General features: G+C 36.6%; 2 protein-coding genes across 4 annotated transcripts; both read right to left on the bottom strand.

Annotated features, from left to right (window-relative positions):
- Positions 1–12,501: 12,501 nt before the first annotated feature.
- Positions 12,502–13,636, bottom strand: LOC112290548 (uncharacterized). The gene is made up of 3 exons (XM_024536917.3): positions 13,343–13,636; positions 12,908–13,161; positions 12,502–12,776 (listed from the first exon to the last, which is right to left on the bottom strand). Exons 1-3 carry the CDS (start codon positions 13,511–13,513, stop codon positions 12,668–12,670), a joined length of 534 nt encoding a protein of 177 aa, XP_024392685.1. The 5' UTR covers positions 13,514–13,636; the 3' UTR covers positions 12,502–12,667.
- A 2,848-nt stretch (positions 13,637–16,484) lies between these two features.
- LOC112290547 (ADP-ribosylation factor 1) lies at positions 16,485–20,954 on the bottom strand. Of its 3 annotated transcripts, XM_024536915.3 has the most exons (7): positions 20,237–20,864; positions 19,179–19,380; positions 18,605–18,695; positions 18,308–18,423; positions 17,805–17,864; positions 17,487–17,552; positions 16,485–17,276 (listed from the first exon to the last, which is right to left on the bottom strand). In XM_024536915.3, exons 3-7 carry the CDS (start codon positions 18,687–18,689, stop codon positions 17,088–17,090), a joined length of 516 nt encoding a protein of 171 aa, XP_024392683.1. In that variant the 5' UTR covers positions 18,690–18,695; positions 19,179–19,380; positions 20,237–20,864; the 3' UTR covers positions 16,485–17,087. The 3 variants fall into 3 exon arrangements, with proteins under 3 accessions (XP_024392683.1, XP_024392680.1, XP_024392682.1); XM_024536912.3 differs by lacking the exon at positions 19,179–19,380 and having other exon boundaries at positions 20,237–20,954; XM_024536914.3 differs by having other exon boundaries at positions 18,605–19,380; positions 20,237–20,856.
- Positions 20,955–21,224: the final 270 nt, after the last annotated feature.

The following is a 21,224-nucleotide window of genomic DNA, read 5'->3' as shown; positions in this document are numbered from 1 at the left end:
CACACATACACACTTGAGCCAGCAGGGACGAAGAAGACTTCAAGCATTCACTCCCCCTCGTGGATGAATGCGCTCACACATCCAATATCCGTTCATTTAGTGGCTTCCTAAACTAGATTAGTGAATCTAATCCCGTTTAGACTGCCACTATTACGTGCACCCACCTCGTTTGAATGGCTGCTTTTGACCGTGGATGGCTCAGAGGTCAACAAAGGATTGCTCCCTTCATCCTAAGGTCTACCCTTTGATGCTTAAAGTAGGACCTGATTTTCATGACTTGAGGTGAAGTCCTCATTAGAAAGTGACTCTCACATGACCCTTGTGGGCCTAACCCCCCTCCTTTCTTCATTCCTCATGTGTATGTGTTTCTCCTTCCAGAAGCTTCCAGCTTTGTTTCTCCATTCAGTGTTTGTGGATGTTTTGGCCATCCTGTAAGTTGTAAATGTAAACGCCATCTGACATGTAAGAAAATGTCCCTGTATATATATATATAGATATATATATATATATTATAATACTATTTGTATGATTGATTGACACTAACTTGCTTTTATTTATTTATTTACTTATTATTCAATTTTATAATGTAGTTTATTCATGTACTTTCAAATAAAATTCACGTTGTAAATACAAACCCTTATTTAAAGGTATATGTGACTGCATATAAAGTTTAGATGATAGAGTATTGATGAACATGAAATCATATATCTCATAATGTTGTTATGAAATTTCAAAAACAAATATGACAAAAAGAAAACAGAAACGTGACAAATAGAAGTCTATGTCTTTTCTTCTTTTTTTCTTTCTTTCTCTTCTTTTTTACTTTTACTTTTTTCACAATAATATATTTTCATCTTTGCCTCTCCCAAAAGTTTTGTCTTTTTTCTTTCTTCTTTGCCTTGCACAAAACTTTAACAATAGATGAAGGTAAAAGTAGATTGTAACTATAAATCTATGGTTGTTTTAGCAATAATCTATAAACTCCAAATCTATAGTAGCAATGTCTAATCTTCTAATTTTTCAGTTATTTTTTTTATTCTTTTTTAAATTGTTTTGAAGGATTTTAAGTTCCACCATATCTTTTTAAATACAAACAAAACTATTAAATTACCCTTGTAGAAAAAATTCTTAATATATTTATTTTAATTAATATTCCTTTAAGAAGCCTTTAATATATTATTTTGTTGAGTAGTATTGAAGTAAGTGCTTCAAAAGGTGCAATAGAGATTGCAAAAGTTGTAAGAGAAAATTTTCTAGTTGAAAAATTAATTATTTAAAAACAAATTGGGTACAACTGCCAAGAACTTCTAATTAGATGCTGTAATTGAGACCTCTAACAACTTGATAAAAAGTTATTTTTTAATAAATCTCTATTTTGATATTATAATCAATATACCTAATGAGTTTTTGAGATTTTTTTAACTGTTGTAATTGACACCACTAATGTCTTGTATCTTAAATTTAAAAAATATTTATCAATAACTAAGTTTGTAGATTTTATTATTATTATTATTATTATTATATTTTAAGGAAAAAATCACACACAATTAGCTAAGAAGTAATATATTTCAAAAAACTTCGTGCCAACTAATATATATTATTCATGGTATTTATTTTGATATTTTGTTATATATTTGACTTTTTATGAATATTTCATATTTATTTGTTAAATTTTAATTAGTACTGGATTACATTAGGAAAGGTCATATGATAATACATGGTAAAGATAGGTCCACTTCTAGCAACTATTTTTGATGTACAATTTTTTAAACTTTTCTAGTTGGTTATTTCAAAGGTTTGTGATGAAATCTATACTTATCTCTTAAGATCTTATAATGTTTTTAGTAATGATGCTTAATTTCGTGTTCTAAATTAGTCAATAAAACTATTCATCTTCTATTTTTGTATTAATATATTTTTGTATGAATTGCAGCTAAAATCAAAGCAATTTTTTTAAGTTACTAGTATTTAAAAAAAATTATATTTGTAAATAATATCTTATACTCAAAAATTAATAAATTTGAATCAATATCAATATAATCCAATTTTTTAAATTATATTATGTATTGACAAGAAAACCAAAATTTTAGATGTATTAGAATTTTTATATACAAATGCAAGTTTATAATGCTAAACATTCAAATTACAAGTGTATTTGATAGCTTTTGTATTAAACAACTCTAGAGTGCATAAAGAACTTAGTTTAGACTCATTGCATAGACATTATTATGAAATTTGAAATTATTGCCAATTTTTAATGACCTTTTGTTACAATTAGGAGATTTTTTTACTATATATGCCAGGAAAATATATATGTATTTTTCAAGGACAATTGTTTTGAAACTTATTACAAATAAGTATAGATTAGAGTCATAGAAATGCAATTTAGAAGACACAACGATGTAAGGGATTTGCTTTAGAATTGAAACTATGTCTACTAAAAGCATACAAAAGGAATCTGATTCTAATACAAAAAAAAAAAGAAAAAAAAAAGAAAAAAAAACACCTAATGTGCAAGACAACAACATAAATATCACGTTTAAATAAATAAATAAATAAATATTTTTATTTATAGCATTTGCCTAGAATGGACTCCAAATTGAACCTACATTGATCCACAAGGGTGCTGCCCACGCTATAAGAGAAGAGAAGGCTAAGGATGCAGTATTGGCATCTTCTTTAGAGCCCTCCAAAGAAATTGTTAAAAAACCAATAAGCAAAGCATGCAGTGGAAATTCTTAATGCAAGACAAATATCAACAAATTGTGCATGTAGATTGTATGTATATATTTTTATTTTATATCATTTAAATTTTTTTATAAATTCAATTAAAGTACAATATATATATTTTTAAATAATGGTAAAGATTAGAAATCTTTACACCTAAAAGTCTATTTTAAAAGTCTATGGTTTAAAAACTTAATAAAGATTTTTTACTTTTGAAAAAAAACTATTTTTTAAAAGCTTGGTCTTCAAAGATAGTATAAAATAAAAAAAATAAACTAAATCATTAATTTAATATTAATATTTATATTACATATAAAATCTTAATTATAACCTTTACAACAAAAGATATATATATATATATATATATATATTGATTTAATGTATTTAGATATTTATAATAATTGAAAATATTTTTTAAAAAATATTTTTATAAAAACCAAATTTTTGAGGTAGATCTAATACAAATATTGTGACACAAAATTTATTTTTTGTTATTTTGTTTTCTTCTTACAGCTTCTTACTTACTTTCCTTGAATATAAAGCCAATCAAGCTTGGTTTTTTTGGTTTTAATCAATTACAAGTTTAGAAAGTTATAGCTCGATTTTCGTTGTTGTTGTTGTTGTTGTTGTTGTTTTTTTTTTTTTTTTTTTTTTTTTTTTGTCTATAAATGTAATTTTAGGAAATCTAGTATAAAATAATTAAATTCAAGAAAATATTAAAGAACTTAGTTAAAATACTTAAACCTTTGAATAGACATATTACAATTAACAAAAATATAGAATATTAAATTTTTATAAAATATTTGTTATAAGTTAAATAATTCTTTTAGATTTTTTTTTTAAAATCATATCAAATGTTTTTAATTAATTGATGAGAATATTCTACAAAATATCATGAAGATAAACTATCAAATTTATTTTTCTATGTAAAATCTCTTTTAATATAATTAAAGCACTAATGATCATAATGTTAATTAAAACTCCAATTTAATAAGTGATGGATTTACAAAAAAGAAATACATCATCTTATTAAAAATATCCATCCAATATTGAATGCTACATGAAATTAGAAAGCATGCTTTGAAAAAATAAACATCTTTTAGCATCAACTTAAACTATTAATTATATTAAATACTTAATAAAAATGAATCCAACAATTGTCAAATATTTCAATTTTATTTATTAGAATTACATAACTTTTACAATAAAAATATATGTAAGTTCTTGCCATAATTTTTATTACATAAAGTTGAAAATACAAAGTTTATGCTGCTAAAGGAGGTATAACCAAAAAGATCACAACTCTTTAGTATGATGTGACCTTTACTATAATTACTCATTATGATTATGAATTGATTATTATATTATTGTATTTTAATATGCCATCTTAACCAAGCTATGGTATAGGTGGTGTTTCTTCTACAAACAAGCCTAATATTGAAAGGTGTTGGCCAAGTTTTGGCCTAGACAAGGATTTGGTAAAAAGATTGGCATGCATTTTAGTTTTGGAATAATACTAAAATCAAACCTTATTAGTAGTTGCAAGTTTCTTAATAAAATGATAGCAAAATGTAATAAGTTTGATTTGTAATTGAAATTTTGTAGTATTGATAAGAATAAGTGTAGACTAATTGTCACTATAAATGAGTATAGGATGTTTTAGGGTTTTATTTTGTTGCAAGTAATGGAGTAAATAGTAAAGCCAAACTATCTCAAAGGCTATTATGCCATGGCCATATACTCAACCTCAATATTGGAAAGGTTCCATCCTCCATTGAAAGAAGGTACCTCAATTAATGGTGCCTTGTAATAATACAAAACAATAGCTTGAAATAGAATGCCCTTTATTGATTTTCCAAATTCATAAAGAATCAATCATATAAATTGGATTCAAACCACCCAAAAAAATATTTATTTATAATCAAGCTTAAGGACTTAATTGAAGCCTTAAGCAACAAGTTTGATTTTGAACCAATTGAAAACTCTTGTGCTATTGAGTTTGATCTTAAAAATCCATTTATAAGTGACGGGCAATCCATAAAGATGTAGGTTTGTAAATGTTTATGTTTAATTAGTTGTGTAAGAATTTAGTTTATCTACAATAGCTTAATGCTAGGCTTTGGAGGAAGTGATGGCTTCGGTATACAAATTAGGCTCTAGCGGCATATTGCAGAAAATAAAAAGTATTCTTTTTATGCAAGCCAGTTTATTAGATTTCATAAGCAGATAGAAAAAAAGTGCATCATAATTTTCCTCCGGATCTTACATGGATGGAACACTCTTACTATTGTGAACTGACTATCAAAGAAGTAGCTAATACTCACACCAAACATTAACTGCCATATTTCTTTGAATAAGAGGTTAGCCATGATTGCTATCTATATTTGATTAATTTATAGTAATGTAAGAGTTGCTGCAAGGTGAGAATTTTTTCAAGATGAAGATAGGGAATTTATTATGAAGGTGGGATCATTGCAGTTGGATGTAGTGATAGTAGTAGCATTATCTTATTATTTGTGGCCAAATTATTAAATTAAACATAGTGGTAGATTGCCAACATTGGTGGGATATTTTGATGATCTATAGGATTTTGTAGATAGATTGGGTGAGGATGATAGAATAGTGAAGGCATGTGATTCATTTGAGACAACAAAAATATTAGCAAGAGGCTATTGTTGTATCATCTTTATCAAGTAGATAAAATATTTGATTTTTGATTAAAATTCTTCATTTTTGTTGATTATAATCACTTACTAAAAAATAATTTGGAGGTTGGAGGCATACAACATGTTTATGAGTCAAATTATATGTCCATTTATCATTGAGATTTTTAGCTTGCATTAACGACATATGAGTAAAGTTGTTAGAATGTATGCTCCACATCTTTTTAGCACCTTGATAACATCATACTAATAGATGGCATCAATTAGACTCTTGGTTCCATAAGTAAATAGATTGATAACATCATACTAATAGATGACATCAATTAGACTCCTTGTTCCATAAGTAAATAGATTGATAACATCATACTAATAGACATCATCAATTAGACTCCTTGTTCGATAAGTAAACAGATTGCAATTATACTAGGTCACAACCAGTGATTCTTGACTCTTTGGAATAATGTAAGAGTAACTTTCTTATGTACTTAAGGTTATAAGTATATCTCAATAAAGTGTGTAATAGATTTAACATGGTATCAGAGCAATGTTAGAGATCAGAGAGTTGCTAGTGAACTTTACTCCTAGATTAGCACTATTATACTCGTTAGGGTAGTACTGGAGTGAGGAGAAGAGAGCACCAGTGAAGCCATTTATTTGAAGCTTGTAATTTGCATGTTTATTTCCTCTACTGTATTAGTAGTCAACCATGACTAACGACCAATCTTCTATGATCACAATTAGTGAAAGCAACAAGTTAGACTGTGCGAGGAACTGCAACATATGAAAATTAAAAATGAGAGCTATAGGGAGAATTTATGGGACCTAGTAGAAAATAAAATGATACCATCTTCCTTTCCTACCACAATCGGAGCATCTACCTTCACAACAGAACAATTCAAAATACACAAACTCAAGGTGCAAGCCCTGGTTGTAATGGCAGTCAAGGATGAGTTTACAAAGACTATCAAAGATTGACAATCTAGCGGACACATGGCAAGCATTGAAGAGTAACATGTCTGCGCTAGGATTTAAAGACGCTGATAAAACACCAGTTCAACTTACTCTTAACGGGCTCCCTCCAAGCTACAAAGGGATAATCCAAAGCCTCACCGCTCTGGACAAATTATCAAACGTTGCGTCAATAAGCTCTAAGTTACTAAATGTATCTCATCAGCTTGAACTGCGCAGCAACATGCTCGGAGAAGACAGTGCTCTTACTGTACAATTCACACGAAATCAGACAGCAGCTCGCACTCACTGAATCGTGGCATCCCACACTACTGGCGTAGAACTAAAAACCTACACTAATTGAATCAGTATCGCAACATAGGACGAGCAATGCACCAGAAAACACTTTGAACCTCTTCAAGCACAGGCTTCAGATGTTACGTCTGCAGATCATCAGAGCACCCAGCACGACTCTGTCGAAGCAAGTTCTCAGTACTAAAAGAAGATACCAACGCAAACATTGTCACAAATGAACGACATGACATAGCAAGCACAGTTGAGGATATCGACGCAGCTCTCACAGATATCACAAGAGGATCAGATAAAATTTAGCCTTGCTATCTAGATTCAGGGGCGACTCGCCATGTCACAGGGAATAGAAGATTCCTAGATACACAAACCAAGAAATCATGGAAATGATACTACAATAGGTGGAGAGAAACACACAATAGAAGACACTGGCAGTGTAACTCTATATACTTCACAAGGAGAAATTAAGCTCAATGAGGTTCTCTATGTGCTCAACCTCAAAAAGAATTTCATTTCTCTAGGATGCCTAGCACAAAATGAAAAAGTAGTGGCCTTCTCTAACAAGTAGTGTTGGATTGTGAATCAAAGGAACAAACTTATCTTGGCAGGACATTGTGGCAAAAGAAACGGATTATACAAGATTGACATTCTCCTCACACAATCAAACCATGCAACTAAAATCGTACGAAGTAACACAACCCTAGGTAGCGATTCAAAGTTAATCGAACTGTGGCATCAAAGATTTGGGCATCTAAACTATAACAACCTTAGCTATTTATCACGTCACAATAAAGTAACAGGTATGCCATCCCTCAACCCAATCAAAACTGTATGTGCGCAGTGTCTGGCTGAAAGACAACACTGTGAAAGGTTCCCAAAGAAATCCTTCACCCGAACCAAGGATTCTATAACTTCTACATGCAGACCTTGTAGGTACAATGCCGACGCCTTCCCCACGTGGATCCAGATACTGCATGTTGGTTACAGACGATTACTTAAGAAGGTCCTAGGCCTTCTTCATGTGAGCAAAATCTGAGACACTATCCATATTTAAAACTTTAAAAGTCTTAGTAGAAACAAAAACGAGACTGAAAATTGCGAACTTAAGAATTGATCGTGGAGGGGAATTCATGCTCGTGTATTCCAAGCATTCTATAATCCAAATGGAATTGGGAGGCAACTAACTCACCCGGATATTCTTGAATAAAACGGGATCGCGGAATGGCGAAACAGGACTATATTTGAAAGAGCCAAAAGTATGTTGGCCGCATGTAATCTTCTCAGTTTTCTCTAGTGTGAAGCTATCAATACTGCTACGTTCATTGTGAACAGAAGCCCTACCGCAGCTAATTGCGGCACCACTCCTTACAAAAAATAGTATGCTAAAAAAAACCCGATGTAAGATTCCTTAGAACGTTTGTGTGCTTAGCTTTCATTCATACTCCAAAGACTCAGAGATGCAAACTAGAATAAAAAACACAGAAGTGTATACTCTTGGATTTCGACAAGCAAACCAAAGATTATCGACTGTTCGAACCAACAAAACAACAAATTCTGATTTCTAGGGACACTGCGTGTGGTGAAACTAAGCTGGGATTTCAGCACAACACAGCCAGAGCAGCCGAAGAACATGAATATACTGAAATCCAGAATACAGAAAAACAACATGTTGTAGAAAGACAACCCAATCAGTTACCAACAAAGGAAAATGGAGGATCAAAAACTCAATCAGTCTCGAATCGGCAACTTGATCAATCATCAACAGAAGAAACGGGTGCCAGACATCAAGACTTCAAAACAGGACACAAACTTGAACTAGACAACAGAATAGAAACAGAACCAAGTCATCACGTAGAAATCAAACGAGACAATGGCTCAGGAATTGATGACACTAGATCACAACAACGATATCCCACTAGAGAAAGACAACCAAATAGAAAACTGAAAGATTATTTCACTACTATGTCTGCAGAAAACAAGATTGAACCGCAGAGCTTTGAACAAGCAATTGAATAAGAGGAGTGGAAATCCGCCATATAGGAAGAAATAGAGTAACTAATAAAAAAACGGCACCTGACAAATTGTGGATCTGCCAGAAGTGAAAATAGCCGTCAGTTTGAAATGGATTTTCAAAATTAAAAGGAACAACAATGGAAAGACAAACAAACTAAAGGCAAGATTGGTAGCAAGGGGATTCGAATAAACACCAGGGGTAGACTATTTCGATACTTATGCTCCCGTGGTCAGGTGGAGCACAATAAGATCCATACTAACTACGGCAAAGACTTGGACACTAGGCGTCCCATTTCTAGACTCATCCATAAATTGGATGATGTACCAATAGATTGGTCTAGCAAAAGATAGTCCATTGTGGCTTTGAGCACAACAGAAGCCAAGTATCGTGTACTCTTGGAAGCTGCAAAGGATGCTATATATTTACAACAAATGATGTAAGTGCTGAAGTTGTGCGGCACTGAACCCTCTCTCATAGCGATAATTAAGGTTGCATCAAACTTGTGGATAATCCAATTCTACACTCCAAACCAAAACACCTAGAGATTCAGTTTCACTTTATTTAAAAAAAGAAGTGCGGCTGGAGATATCCTCATAGATCATATATCTACAACCAAACAACAGGCTAACATTATGACAAAACCACTGGAAATTGCTACACACTGCTGCTTACGGGAAGCAATCGGATTTCTACCTAAACCAAAACCAACTACACAATCATCTACAATTTCTCCATCAGAAACTTCTCAACCAATGCTTGGTTCTCAAAACACTTGAGCTTTACTCCCTTGAAACTCTCTACCTATAACCTACACTCCTGTGATTGATAGAATCCAAGGCGGTAACTAATTTGAATCGCATAGAATCTATCTAAACCTACCGACTCAAAAGTAAGAGCAAAATCTTGATGAAGCATGGAATCAAAAGGAGCATTTTCCACATTTCTATTCTTCAAAGAAATCTGGAGCAAGCATTCTGTGAAACCCAGAATCACAGAGAAAGCATTCGAGACAAATCAGTGGACTGCCAATATAATCAACTATCTCCCACTGAAGAATAATTAGTACAAGAACCACCAACAATATTAGCAAAATCAAAATAAAGCAATCGAGTCAGATTCTTACAGTGGACATCTCGTCAATTTCCTGCTGAAGGTGATCCATCACAAGTAAATTTCTCAAAAACAAATCTAAGAGACCATGGAGAGAGAGGGAGTATTGGAATATGCACTCCACGTTGTTTTAGCACCTTGATGACATTAGACTCTTAGTTCAATAGACAAACATATCACCTTTGTAAGTGGTCAGAGCTAGTGACTCTTGACTGACTGTTTGGAGTAACCTAAGAGTAACTTTCTTGTGTACTTAAGGTTATCTACATAACTCAATAAAGTGTGCAATAGATTTATTTAACAAAAGTGATGTAGTCTCCAACCAAAGTGTATTTTATTCTTACAAGGTGAAAATCATTCAAAGTTGATATGTTGGTGTTTATTATGGACCAAATGATGTGCAAGTGCTTGTATCATTGTTCAGTTAAGAAGATTTCTTGGACCACAATGCTTGTGTGAGATTTACATGGGTATAGAATGCAGGAGATATTTCTTCTATATTCTTTGACTTCCATATTGGTTTATTCTTCCTATTGTTGTGAGAGTTTGCTGCTCAATTTGCAACAACTTTTGCTTAGTTTTAGAAGCAATCAAATCTTTGATGTCCTATTTTTTGCAATATAGACATAGAGGTGTTGGTTTAGATTTGATTTTTGGATTCTTATGGTCTTTTGTAGGATATTTTGTAGGTAATCTTAGTTGTCACTTGCCTTTGTGTTCTACAAAGTGTGCTTGTCATTCCAAGCCTTTTATGGAGGTCTTGTCTTGAAGGAAAACTGCTATTAGTTTAGAGAGTGTTGCGATTCCCATAGTGTGCAAGGTTTGTATTATGGTGCCATATTATAATGGTATGGATCTCATAAGGGTGAATATTTCTATTTGTGATGGGATTATTACTCCTATAAATAACATTGTGGGAATAAAGTTTTGAAGTTGTGTAAAGGTTGCTTAACTAATTCACCTGCTTGTATCTTTTACTTTATGAATTTTTCTTATAGATGTATTTGAGTGACAATATCACTTGCTAAATATGTATTTTCTAGACCTAACCATGCTTCATTGGATGTTTTCCATGCTTTATTAAGTAAAAAGGTGGCATTGTTTATATGATCCCAAATGGTTGTAAGAGCAACATGATCTTTATTTTTCCATTTAAGTATTACAACTTGATTTATCATAGGTGTTTGAATTGTTGCATTTATTTTTGGGATAAATCTTGGTTTTTTTCTATACAAGAAACTAGATTCTACATTTCTTCTATTTCAAACTTTATTTATACCTTTTGTTTCCAGATGATGTACCAAGATCCATTGAATTTTGGCCAATCCTAGGTGGTGAGGCTATTTATAGCCATTTTTCAGGAAAGAGGTTTATTAGTACCTCAGTTTTGGTGTAGAACGACTTCAACATAACCTCTTCCTCTTGTGAGCTTGTCGTTTACTATTTTTTTTTGGAATTCTGAAGTTTTTAGAAACACACTCTAATACCATATTGGAATTACAGAGGCTCTGTAGTAAAACAATGTATAAATTCTTGCTACAATTCTTATTGCATAAAGCTGAGAATAAAGTTTATGCTGGCATATGGAGGTGCGACCAGAAGGGTCGCGACTTCTCGGCAGGGTGTGACTTTTACTGTAATTTCTTGTTATGACTACGGTTTGGTTTTAGTATTATTGTATTCCAATAGTATTGACAAAGAAATCACAGGTTTGCGTGAATTGAAATTTCTCAACGCTAGAATGAGTATGTGATGCAAAACACTTGGTTTAAAGAGGAGCTTGTCGACAATTGCATTTCTGAAGTTCACTCCCCCCCAGGAAAAGAAGAGACAATTCTAGCCTAAACAAATATGTTTTGTCTAAACAACTCTGAGTCCACCCACCTCTTGGCCTCTTCTTGAACAATCATGAAGGAGAATCTTCTCGGCTGTAAGTAAGTTTCTTAGCAACAAGATTAATAATAAAAGAAAGAGCTCTCGACGATTCCACTTAAAATATTTATAAGATACACAAATTTTCGAAAGCAAAATTTTGTTCAAATTCTGCAATCGCTTCTGTTCTCACGATGACACCGGCTGGAACATCGTTGAAAACAATTGCTGCATCTAGGACAATTGTTCACATACCAATGACAAACATCATGTTAGACATTCATTTTCATGAGTAAACCATATGCTGCGTTTCTGCTCAAAGACAATCAGTGGAACTACAAAACATTCACGATAACAATATACAACTAGTTACAGCACAACACGTGGCTATAAAAAAATATCGAAATTGCCACCAGAGATCTCATGTCCGTCTTGCTTGACTACTCAACAACCATTCCTGTGAAATTCCTTCATCATCACCAACTCTGTCCAGTCAGGCCATAGACCTTAAAACGTAAGATGTAAACAGCTCCACAATAAATCAAATACGTCCCCAACCAAAATTGAATCCATTCTACAATCTAAAATTCCGAATTCTCGACCGACGTGGTGCGCATATCTCAAGCCGATCCCGGATCCTGCAACCGCCAATGCCTATACTTGGCGTTGCGCAGCTAATACTCGAAAGATCCATCCCCAGACGAATGCGTGGACTCCGATCATCTTCACACAAACCGGAGAATGCTCGCATCGCAAACTTATGAACTCTTTTGCTGCGGCATGAGGAATGCTGGTGTGATGACACCTACAAGATGCTAGTGTACGCGACGAGCTCGACGTCTGCGACTGGAGTTGTGGTTCGATAAAGAATTGCGTTCTCGTTTACTGGCTGTCAATGTTACAAGTGGGTGCAAGTCTTCTTGCGAATTTGCCAAACTCTGGCATGACTTACTTCTCAAAGCCTACTACACATCAACTAATCGATACAAATCAAAGTCTTGTACAAATCGACACATAGAGGAGCTCATTGTGCAGTCTGGGTGGGCACGGATCCCTGGGTCCCCGAAGCCTGAATTCCAGAGATTTGGGTGCTGGTGGCGTCCTGGAGTTCAGGGATGGCTCCACTTCCGGCTCTGCAAAACGATTTCAGAGAGCAAGGTTAGAAAACTGTGGCTTCGGCTTTTGGGAGATTGCTATTGCTGCATTGTCTGTGTAGACTCCACCGCACGTAATTAGAAATCACAAGCACGGTCAGGAGGCTTACTTCTGGGAGAAGCGGTCTTCATCCTCCTTGGCTACGCCGTTGCCGAGACCCCTCTCCGGGCCGAATCGCTGAGGAGAATCGTTCTTGATAAAATCATCTGCAGCTTGCAGCAGTTCGTCGGCTTTGCGAGCCGTGCGCTCGGCTCCGTCGGCTCCAGGGCCTGAAGCGGCGAGGGCAGATCCAGCCAGGGTGACGGCCAGACCCGCTGCCAGAGCGGAGCCCAGAACCACCTTGGCGAAGCAGGGCTGCTCGTCCTGCACTCATTCAAATGCCGCACTTCATGGTTCAGGAACGGATGCAGTGTGCAGTTTGATTCTTAGCGGAGTGGGAATCGAATTCCATCACACGCTTGTGCCACTGCTTTTGGGAAAACGATTCAACGAGAAACTAAATGGTTACAATTTAGGGACAAACCGCATTGCTCGCTTCATTTACCTCGGAATAGTTGGCCTTCACGGCCACGACGCGGCTCCGACTCGCAGTCGCGTTGCGAACAGGAGCAAACGAGACCTGTCGATCACCCAAAGCTGCAGAGGAGGACAGCTCGGTGGCGCGTGAGGGAGCCGAGACCACGGATCCGGACATCATCGCTGATGCTGCGGCCATTGTGGAAGGATTTCACGAGTGCTCTGAGATACGGACTCAATGAACTTCCGGGAGGCAAGCAAGGAAACAGCGCAGAAGTGTAAATGGAATGTAGTCGAACTCTTGCAAGGCCAGAAGAGCGTAGTGGCACTTGATATGAAGCTGTAGGACAGTGCATTCTTATACAATTGCAACCAAAACTGCGAGACAAATCTTGTGATCTTAAATCGCTGGAAAGTTGCAGGTTCTTGACCCAATGGTCAAAACCCACGTATCCGTCGCTTTTATACTAGGGTGCTCAGGAGTGCCACTTGGCGCCATTTGCTGTTCGTCGGACGAACGGTGGATTGGTTAGGCCGGGCTCGTCTTGTGCTTCTGTTCGGACCTTAGACGGAGGAACCTTACAACATTCCCTCAACCCCCCAAAAGACTGAAAGGTCTGGAGTCCGATTGATGCGGAGTACGCCACAAGCCTGGGTGGATGCATGTGATGACACGCGGAAAAGTCGTTTCAATAATGTTTTTGGGACTATAGCAAATTGCGTTGCACATTTTTTATATTTCTTCGTATTTTCAATCTCGTGTCATGTTTATTTTCATTTAGTGTTGTGTGAGTAGAACTCTATCCTGATCAAATATATGTTGGATCCCGAATTTTGGGATGGTTGTTTGGGAGACTCAATTCGGGGATTTTTCTCGGGGTTTTGCTTCTCTGGCTCTTAATTGTCCGACGGTTGTGATTCACTTGGGTCTAGTTTCTGGGGCTTCGCACTGCCAGCATTGAAGATGGCTTTGTGGCAGTGATTACATGCACAGTGACGGAATTATATTCCTGACTCAGAGTGGAGAAAGACTGTCTTCGGGGATCCATTGTAGTATTGCGTTGCTTTTTGTGATTCTCTTTCTGGGTGCGCTCGTGAATGTGTCTTTTTGAGTTGCTGAAGGCCATTTTGAGTTAATGGCAGTTTGCCCACTGCAGAGATGTTTAGGATTTGGAATCTTTCTTACTGGAACTAGGATCGAACCGTGCACGTGGTCTAATTTCTGAGTAGCTACTTCATTGAAAGTCGTGCAACTGAAATGATAATTACCTCATGCTGTGCAAGTTTTAGAAACTTTGATCCAGGGTGATAGTCAACTTCAACGATAAGTTGATTTGGGAAATTGAAATACCATTTTAAAGGAGTGTTTGAATAGTTTCATAAATGCAGGTTCCGTGTTGTAGATCGTACATAGAGTATGTGGAAATTGATCCTTCATGTGGACGAAGTGATGCATGGAAGAAAGCCTGGAGTGTTTTTCTTAAAGTGTGATGGAGAGGAGTTATTTTATCGATTTGAAGTCATTGAAATACCCACCAGGTGTGCCTTGATAATTCTGTACACTTTGAATTAATAATACGACCAACAGCAAATGCATCTCAAATCAATTTATGGCAAATCGATAACTGTCTGATCAACGCATTGTAATGCACTGGTTGCAATGGTTAATTGTGATGGTTAACGTAGTTTAGATCAATATGACTGTCTGGTTTCCCTGCTTGGATGGATCTTTGGAGGCTTAAAGTTCCTGGATCTTACCAACTTGATGAGATTTTAAAGGACCGAAACCTACCAACATCAACTGGGATTTTTACAATATTAAACTGGGCCCTTCCATTGTGAAAGTCTTCGCAGAATTCATCAGCTGTGAGTTCCTAAGATGCCTTTATATGCAGCTTTGTTTTTTGTCATTGTTAAATCGTTAGTGAATTGTCTAATCTGAAAAGTGCTCTAGTGATTCAGAAGAGAAAAGTCTAGTTAGAAGTTCCAAGCAAGGCCGGTGCATCTAATTGATGTGGGATTGCAACTCTTGAGAAGGAGGTGCCGGAGTAAAAGGATGAGCACACTGCAAACTATCAGGCCAAGCACTAAGCATTGGTAAGCATTCGCATTGTTTGACCAAAACAGTGATGCCCTATTTCAGACTGCCTGCGCAGTTTTTTGGAGTCAAAGGATTTATGTACTGGGTTCGTTCTTAAGAGGCATCTTATGATATCGTCTTTTATGTGCCATTCCCTGTTTTGAATGACTTGAACCCATCTACTATTCGAACTAATAGATAAGGCTGGCGAATTGAACAAGCCTAGCCTCTGTCCAATTTAGCAGTTACCGCCTCCTGCTAGAAATGTGTAACGAGAATAGACGCGGTTTCGTTTGTAGATAAATATAATTTATGATAACACTGGATTATTAGAGTGCATTGCAGCTGTGTTGTCTCCGAGTGCACGGCAATATTGAACTCGTTCATGCTCCCAAATGTGATGATCTTTTGCCGAACAATCCTGGACCCAACCTGACATCACCAATATCCCCATCGTTCAGTGTGAAAGAAATACTTTTACTTTGCCAAAGACGACCTTTGTGCCCAGGCCTAGGGATGTCATTACTTTCTCTAAGAAATTTCAGGCATGCTGAGTGAATGTTTTGCCGTTCTTCAGAAAACATTATTTATATGCTTTGCACTTCTTATAAATGTATGCAAGAATGTGCTACTATTTAAATGCATAAATGACCTAGATGAGTTGCATGTACATGATTGAGAATATGCACTTATGACCCACATGCAACATCTATTGTTAGTTAAGCCAATAGATTTACGTGAAACATACACTTACAAGATACACATTTTGATTATACTGAGATAACGACCAAATTTTATCTGTAATTAATTCTTGTATTCCAACCCTCGCGACTTTATATCCTTCAATTATTTATAAGTGGTCATGTTTGTAATAAATTATGCCATAATAAAAAATTAAAGGTAACCTGCTGTTTGCAGTTTCTTCCAAATTTGAGGTTTCACAAATCGATCCGTCAATTTAACAAGATTAGGAATTCATATATAATTCATGTAATAAATTTTCTTTCAAAAATGTATTTCGTCACTACATGTAATAAGATAACGTATCATACAAAACTTTTGTTGAACACGACACTGAGAGACAAACAGCTGAAAAAATAAAAAACTTAACAATGTATTAAAATACTACACGATTGCTCCTGCAAGTCGGTTCTATTGATGCTACTTTTCAAAGTGCACCACGTGACTGACAAGGCTTCTTTGTTTCACAAGATATCCATTCGCAGAGTGAATAGGGTTGGTGTAATGAAAAGTGTCATGCTCAGAAACCCTCACAGAAGCAAAGACATGTAAGGTTTCACCCGCGTCAGCATGCCCACCTGAGAAAGAGAAAAGAGCAGTGGAGTGGATGTAGACAATAATAATGCACACCCCAGTACCAATGTTCTATGCGATTCCCCACCAAAAAATCGTTTGGAAATGCGAAAGCAGAGCACCATAGCCAAATAGGCAAAAAGAAGTAAAAGCTCTCTGATTAGCAGCAAGAGCAGCATATAAATTCGCGGCACACAAGTAGGAATGGAGCAACGTAGTGTTGATCCCTGCAGAGTCGCCACGGGTCTTCAAAAAACATTGCTGCAGGTAAATGTAGACGAGGAGATGCCGCATAATCCGCTAATTACAAGAGTTCAGAAGATTAGCGCAAGGCAATCTCACTTCTCCGCGAGAATGAGTTGCCAATCTACAGAAGGCTTCAAGCGGCCTTTACAGAGGTGGAAACTCCAGCTGCCTGCATCTGCTTCAACGTCGTGGCCAGCCAATCCAGCCCCTCGTATAATCCTTCACCTTTGGGAGCACAAGTGCCTTGGATTTGCCATCTTCGATTTTTCAGGCCAAAGAGCCCGAATCTTTCACAGACCTCTGCAGTGCCCAAAGCTCCATTCTGCGCTCAATATGCACCAGCAACAAAGTAAGAACTTACATGATAGTTGTGAAGCAGTATTTGGAGGGAAATTTTGTTTAAAGAAACACCAAATTCATTGAACATCGAACGCAAGCATATGAACTCGACGACAGTAGATGGAATAGCATCACCGATGCATCTATTTCATAAACATTCGGTAGCATCAATTCTACTCAGAATGGGCACTACCATGTCTTGTTTGTTTGCAAACACAAGAATTGCGCTGTTCCTCATCAGTGGATCGTTTATGATTTGCTGCAACACAAATTGAAGCACGCACAATAGAGTCACTGTTTTAATATGTAAAATGCGTATTGAACAAGCTGTTGCTCTCAAGAGATACGCGTTGCGAGAGAAGTGATTGATACACTAAGATAAATTTCCAGACAAATTTCGAACTAGAAGGAAATGCACAATCACAAGCGATTGCTTTCTTTCACGTTCGCACACGTTGTGAAAGAATCACTCAGTCAGGCCAAGAAGAAAACCAGCGTGAGAAAGTAGTACCTGAAACTCGCTCGCTGCCTTGTCGATTCGTTCTCTATCACATGAATCGACAACGTAAATCTGTAAGTGCCAGCAAAACTCACACCCATAAGAAACTTCTAGTCCCTTCAGCTATTTCCGGAAAGCGCTCAATTAGCTTTGAAGTAACAAGAAACTCATAGATCTTGAAATACGCACCTGCCGTATTTCAGTACAGACATCACACACAACTGCAACGTCATGTTCAGCGACAGTATGACGATGCAGATAAATATCAAGCAACCTCAAATGGCGTGGATCCCACATCCAATAGATTGTAAAATACATTGACTTAACCAAAACGCAGAGAAGTTCACAACTGATTGGCAAAATCTAGTGTCATGATTTTTCCATGTTGACATGTAAGGACACAGAGTGTGTGCTTAATATCGGCATCAATAAAAATGTATCACGATGTATTCTCCTTCTCAGTATCAATAAAGATGATACTGCTTGTAAGGGAATATCAAGTGAAGAGAATTTACCAAACCGTCAGTGTTGTTGAAGTAATGCCGCCACAGAGGTCGCAATTTCTCTTGGCCTCCAACGTCCCACACTGTAAACTCAACATTCTTGTATTGAACTTTCTCTACATTGAACCCTGAAAATTGAATGGAAAATGTAATTTAGCAACAGATGTTACCCTCAAAAACACTCACATGCACTTGGCAGGAAATACGGTTGCAACATTGTATAAAACAACAGTGCCATCTATACTCAGAAACGAAGAGGCGCACTACCAAAAAAATGAAGGATTGACTACAAGTGATAAGTCAAATTACCGATGGTGGGGACTGTGGACAAAATCTCTCCAATATGCAGCTTATAGAGAATGGTGGTTTTGCCTGCCGCGTCCAATCCAAGCATCACCACCTATCAGATACATGAGATGCACAGCACATCATTACCCGCATGAATTTCTATAGTTAAAATAAAGCAATTCTCTCAGTAGCCAGGCTGAAAGTGATGAAAGAGTCCAGATAAACCGCATTATCCAATGTTAGAATAAAATGATAGCAGTGTGGGAAGAGTGTAGAATTTAAAAGAAAAGAGATTTAGACGGTAAATTATACAGGGAACTAGGTTATGACTTACTAAGCAATCTTCACCCTTCTAAAACTGAACGCAAAGTACATCAACATACAAATAAGGAGGAATTAAAGTGATAATTAGTTCTTCGCACTCAGTAATCAGGACTTCTAAAACTCGGCACAATCGATGACAATTCTCGATGCTCGAATTCAGACTAGAAGTTGATCAGAGAACAAATCTCGAATTAATTCTCAAAACGCGAGAGGGAAAAAATACAGAAACTAAAGGAGGTAAAATAGATGCACAGGAAATGGAAGTACAAACAATTAAGGTGCCATGAGAAAATTATGAAACTCCAGGTTCAATCTGAGCCCTCTCCAATTCTTTGGTCAAGTCACCAAAAGACGACTTATTGTAACTTTTGATCAATAAGTGATAGGTAGCATGGCAGAAAAATTGTAGCAGGGATAAACTAGTCTACAAATTCTCCAATTTCATGGATCATTTGTTTTCTGACATCCACCAACTGCAAAAAGAACAAAATAATGGTTAATCGAGTTCTCTGCTAATTAATAGAATATCAAACCCGATCTGATCTAAATCACAAAATTCAACGACAGTACGTGTTCTGCAATCCTCATAGTGGAAGTGCAAAAGTCATAGACTGGTGGGATCACTATGAGTCTCAAGTGGCTGTACAAAATTCCTGCTGAGCTGTGAATCGTCATTCAAACACAAAACAGGCTCCAAAAACTGCATAAAAATATGAACAATGAGCCTACTACGCAACCACCATTTGATGTCTGATGCGTGTGTAACCACTTTTTGTACTTGCACTCCCTTTCCATGGATATGTGTGAAAGTTAGTTTCAACCAAAACAACTTTTCTTCACTTTAACCGGTGCAATCCAAACCCAGCATTCACAAATGACGCACAAATCCCTAGACTTCTCCACAGAAATGACCACTTCTCCCTGCGGGACACAAATGCATTCGCAAATTGCGAGAGCCCCTTCGGAAATCCATTTCAATCCGTAAAGAAGAGCTGATTTGCAGTTAACAGCCACGAGCACTATTCTGAATCCTTCTAGGCTGATCACCGCCACTTGTCAAGATACGAAGACGCACTCTAAAAATGTAGATCTAATTGCACAAGATTTTCGCGGTAACATGCCCTTGACGATAACATCCCTTCAAGAAAATCCCAATCCGAACAAAACAACGAGTCCAAAAGGGAAATGGTATTCCCTCGAATATCTTTAGACTCTACCGTGGGAGAAACAAGGCAAACCTATTAGGCGAAACAACAAATAGAGACGCAAGTTTATCGCAAACAGTCACGATGACATAAAGTTGCACGATAATGACGGATATTGGCGTACCCGCATCTCCTTGTTGCCGAAGATAGAATCAAAGAGCTTGCGGAAGGTATTCCCCATAGCTTCAAGCTCACCTTAACCTAGCAATCCCTACTCTGGACTGCCCAGAGAATACGCTTCCAAAGCAGCAAATCTCAACTCAAAATCCTCAACTCAGAAATGGTGAGATGAAAGCAATAGAGAAAAACCCGGAGGGAAGAGATAGCGATGAGGAGCCATGACTAATGATATGTGAGTGATAATAAAACAGAACAACCTCACTCGTCGCTCAAACAATCCCACACTTGCGCGTAAAATCCTGTGGAGAAGACCAAGAAGAAGGCCGAGAGGACGATAGACAAAACAAAACTCCACGCTCCTTGGAAAATATTGACGCGTTCCAAGAGTCTACCGCTGTTGCTACGGTACAATGCTTCAGACCAAATGTTTCGCTACTAATAATAAACTCTAGTCTCTTGTGATGGAAGTCCTCCTTTCTAGCTTCTACACGCACTATATCTGGTCTGCCCAATTCTGCATCAGTGCTTCTCCACACGAAGGACGCTCGATGTTGGTTGATCTGAACAACACCATTATGGATATGAAGTGCGAGGAGGGGAAGCGGGTGAGAGTGGGTTTGTTGATTGATAACTATGGTGAGAGCTTCTTTGCAAGGCAAGGTCGGCGCACTTTCATCACTCCTTCGATAACTGCGTTACTCTATAGAACCCTTGCAATGTTTGCTGGGCTACCCTATCATTTTGAGTCGCGTTGCCAGCGTATACTAGGCTGTCAAAAGCACCCACACTATATGATTGTCCCGAACTGATCAGTCAATTATTGGTAGTTTTAGTATCACATATGCTGGAAAATATTTTGAACCATTATTTTTTATATTTTTTAAGTGAAAAACTTCATCTGAATGAACGGTGAACGTACTCGATAACTTAACGTTTCTGGACCTTCGTTTTAAAGCACGATTTCAACAAAGTAAGCACTCATATGTGTAGAA

This window comes from Physcomitrium patens, chromosome 13, assembly GCF_059467195.1.
Source record: "Physcomitrium patens ecotype Gransden chromosome 13, ASM5946719v1, whole genome shotgun sequence".
NCBI classification, from domain to species: Eukaryota; Viridiplantae; Streptophyta; class Bryopsida; order Funariales; family Funariaceae; genus Physcomitrium; species Physcomitrium patens.
Note: the sequence above shows the minus strand (reverse complement) of the source record. Positions and strands in the feature narration are given on the sequence as shown.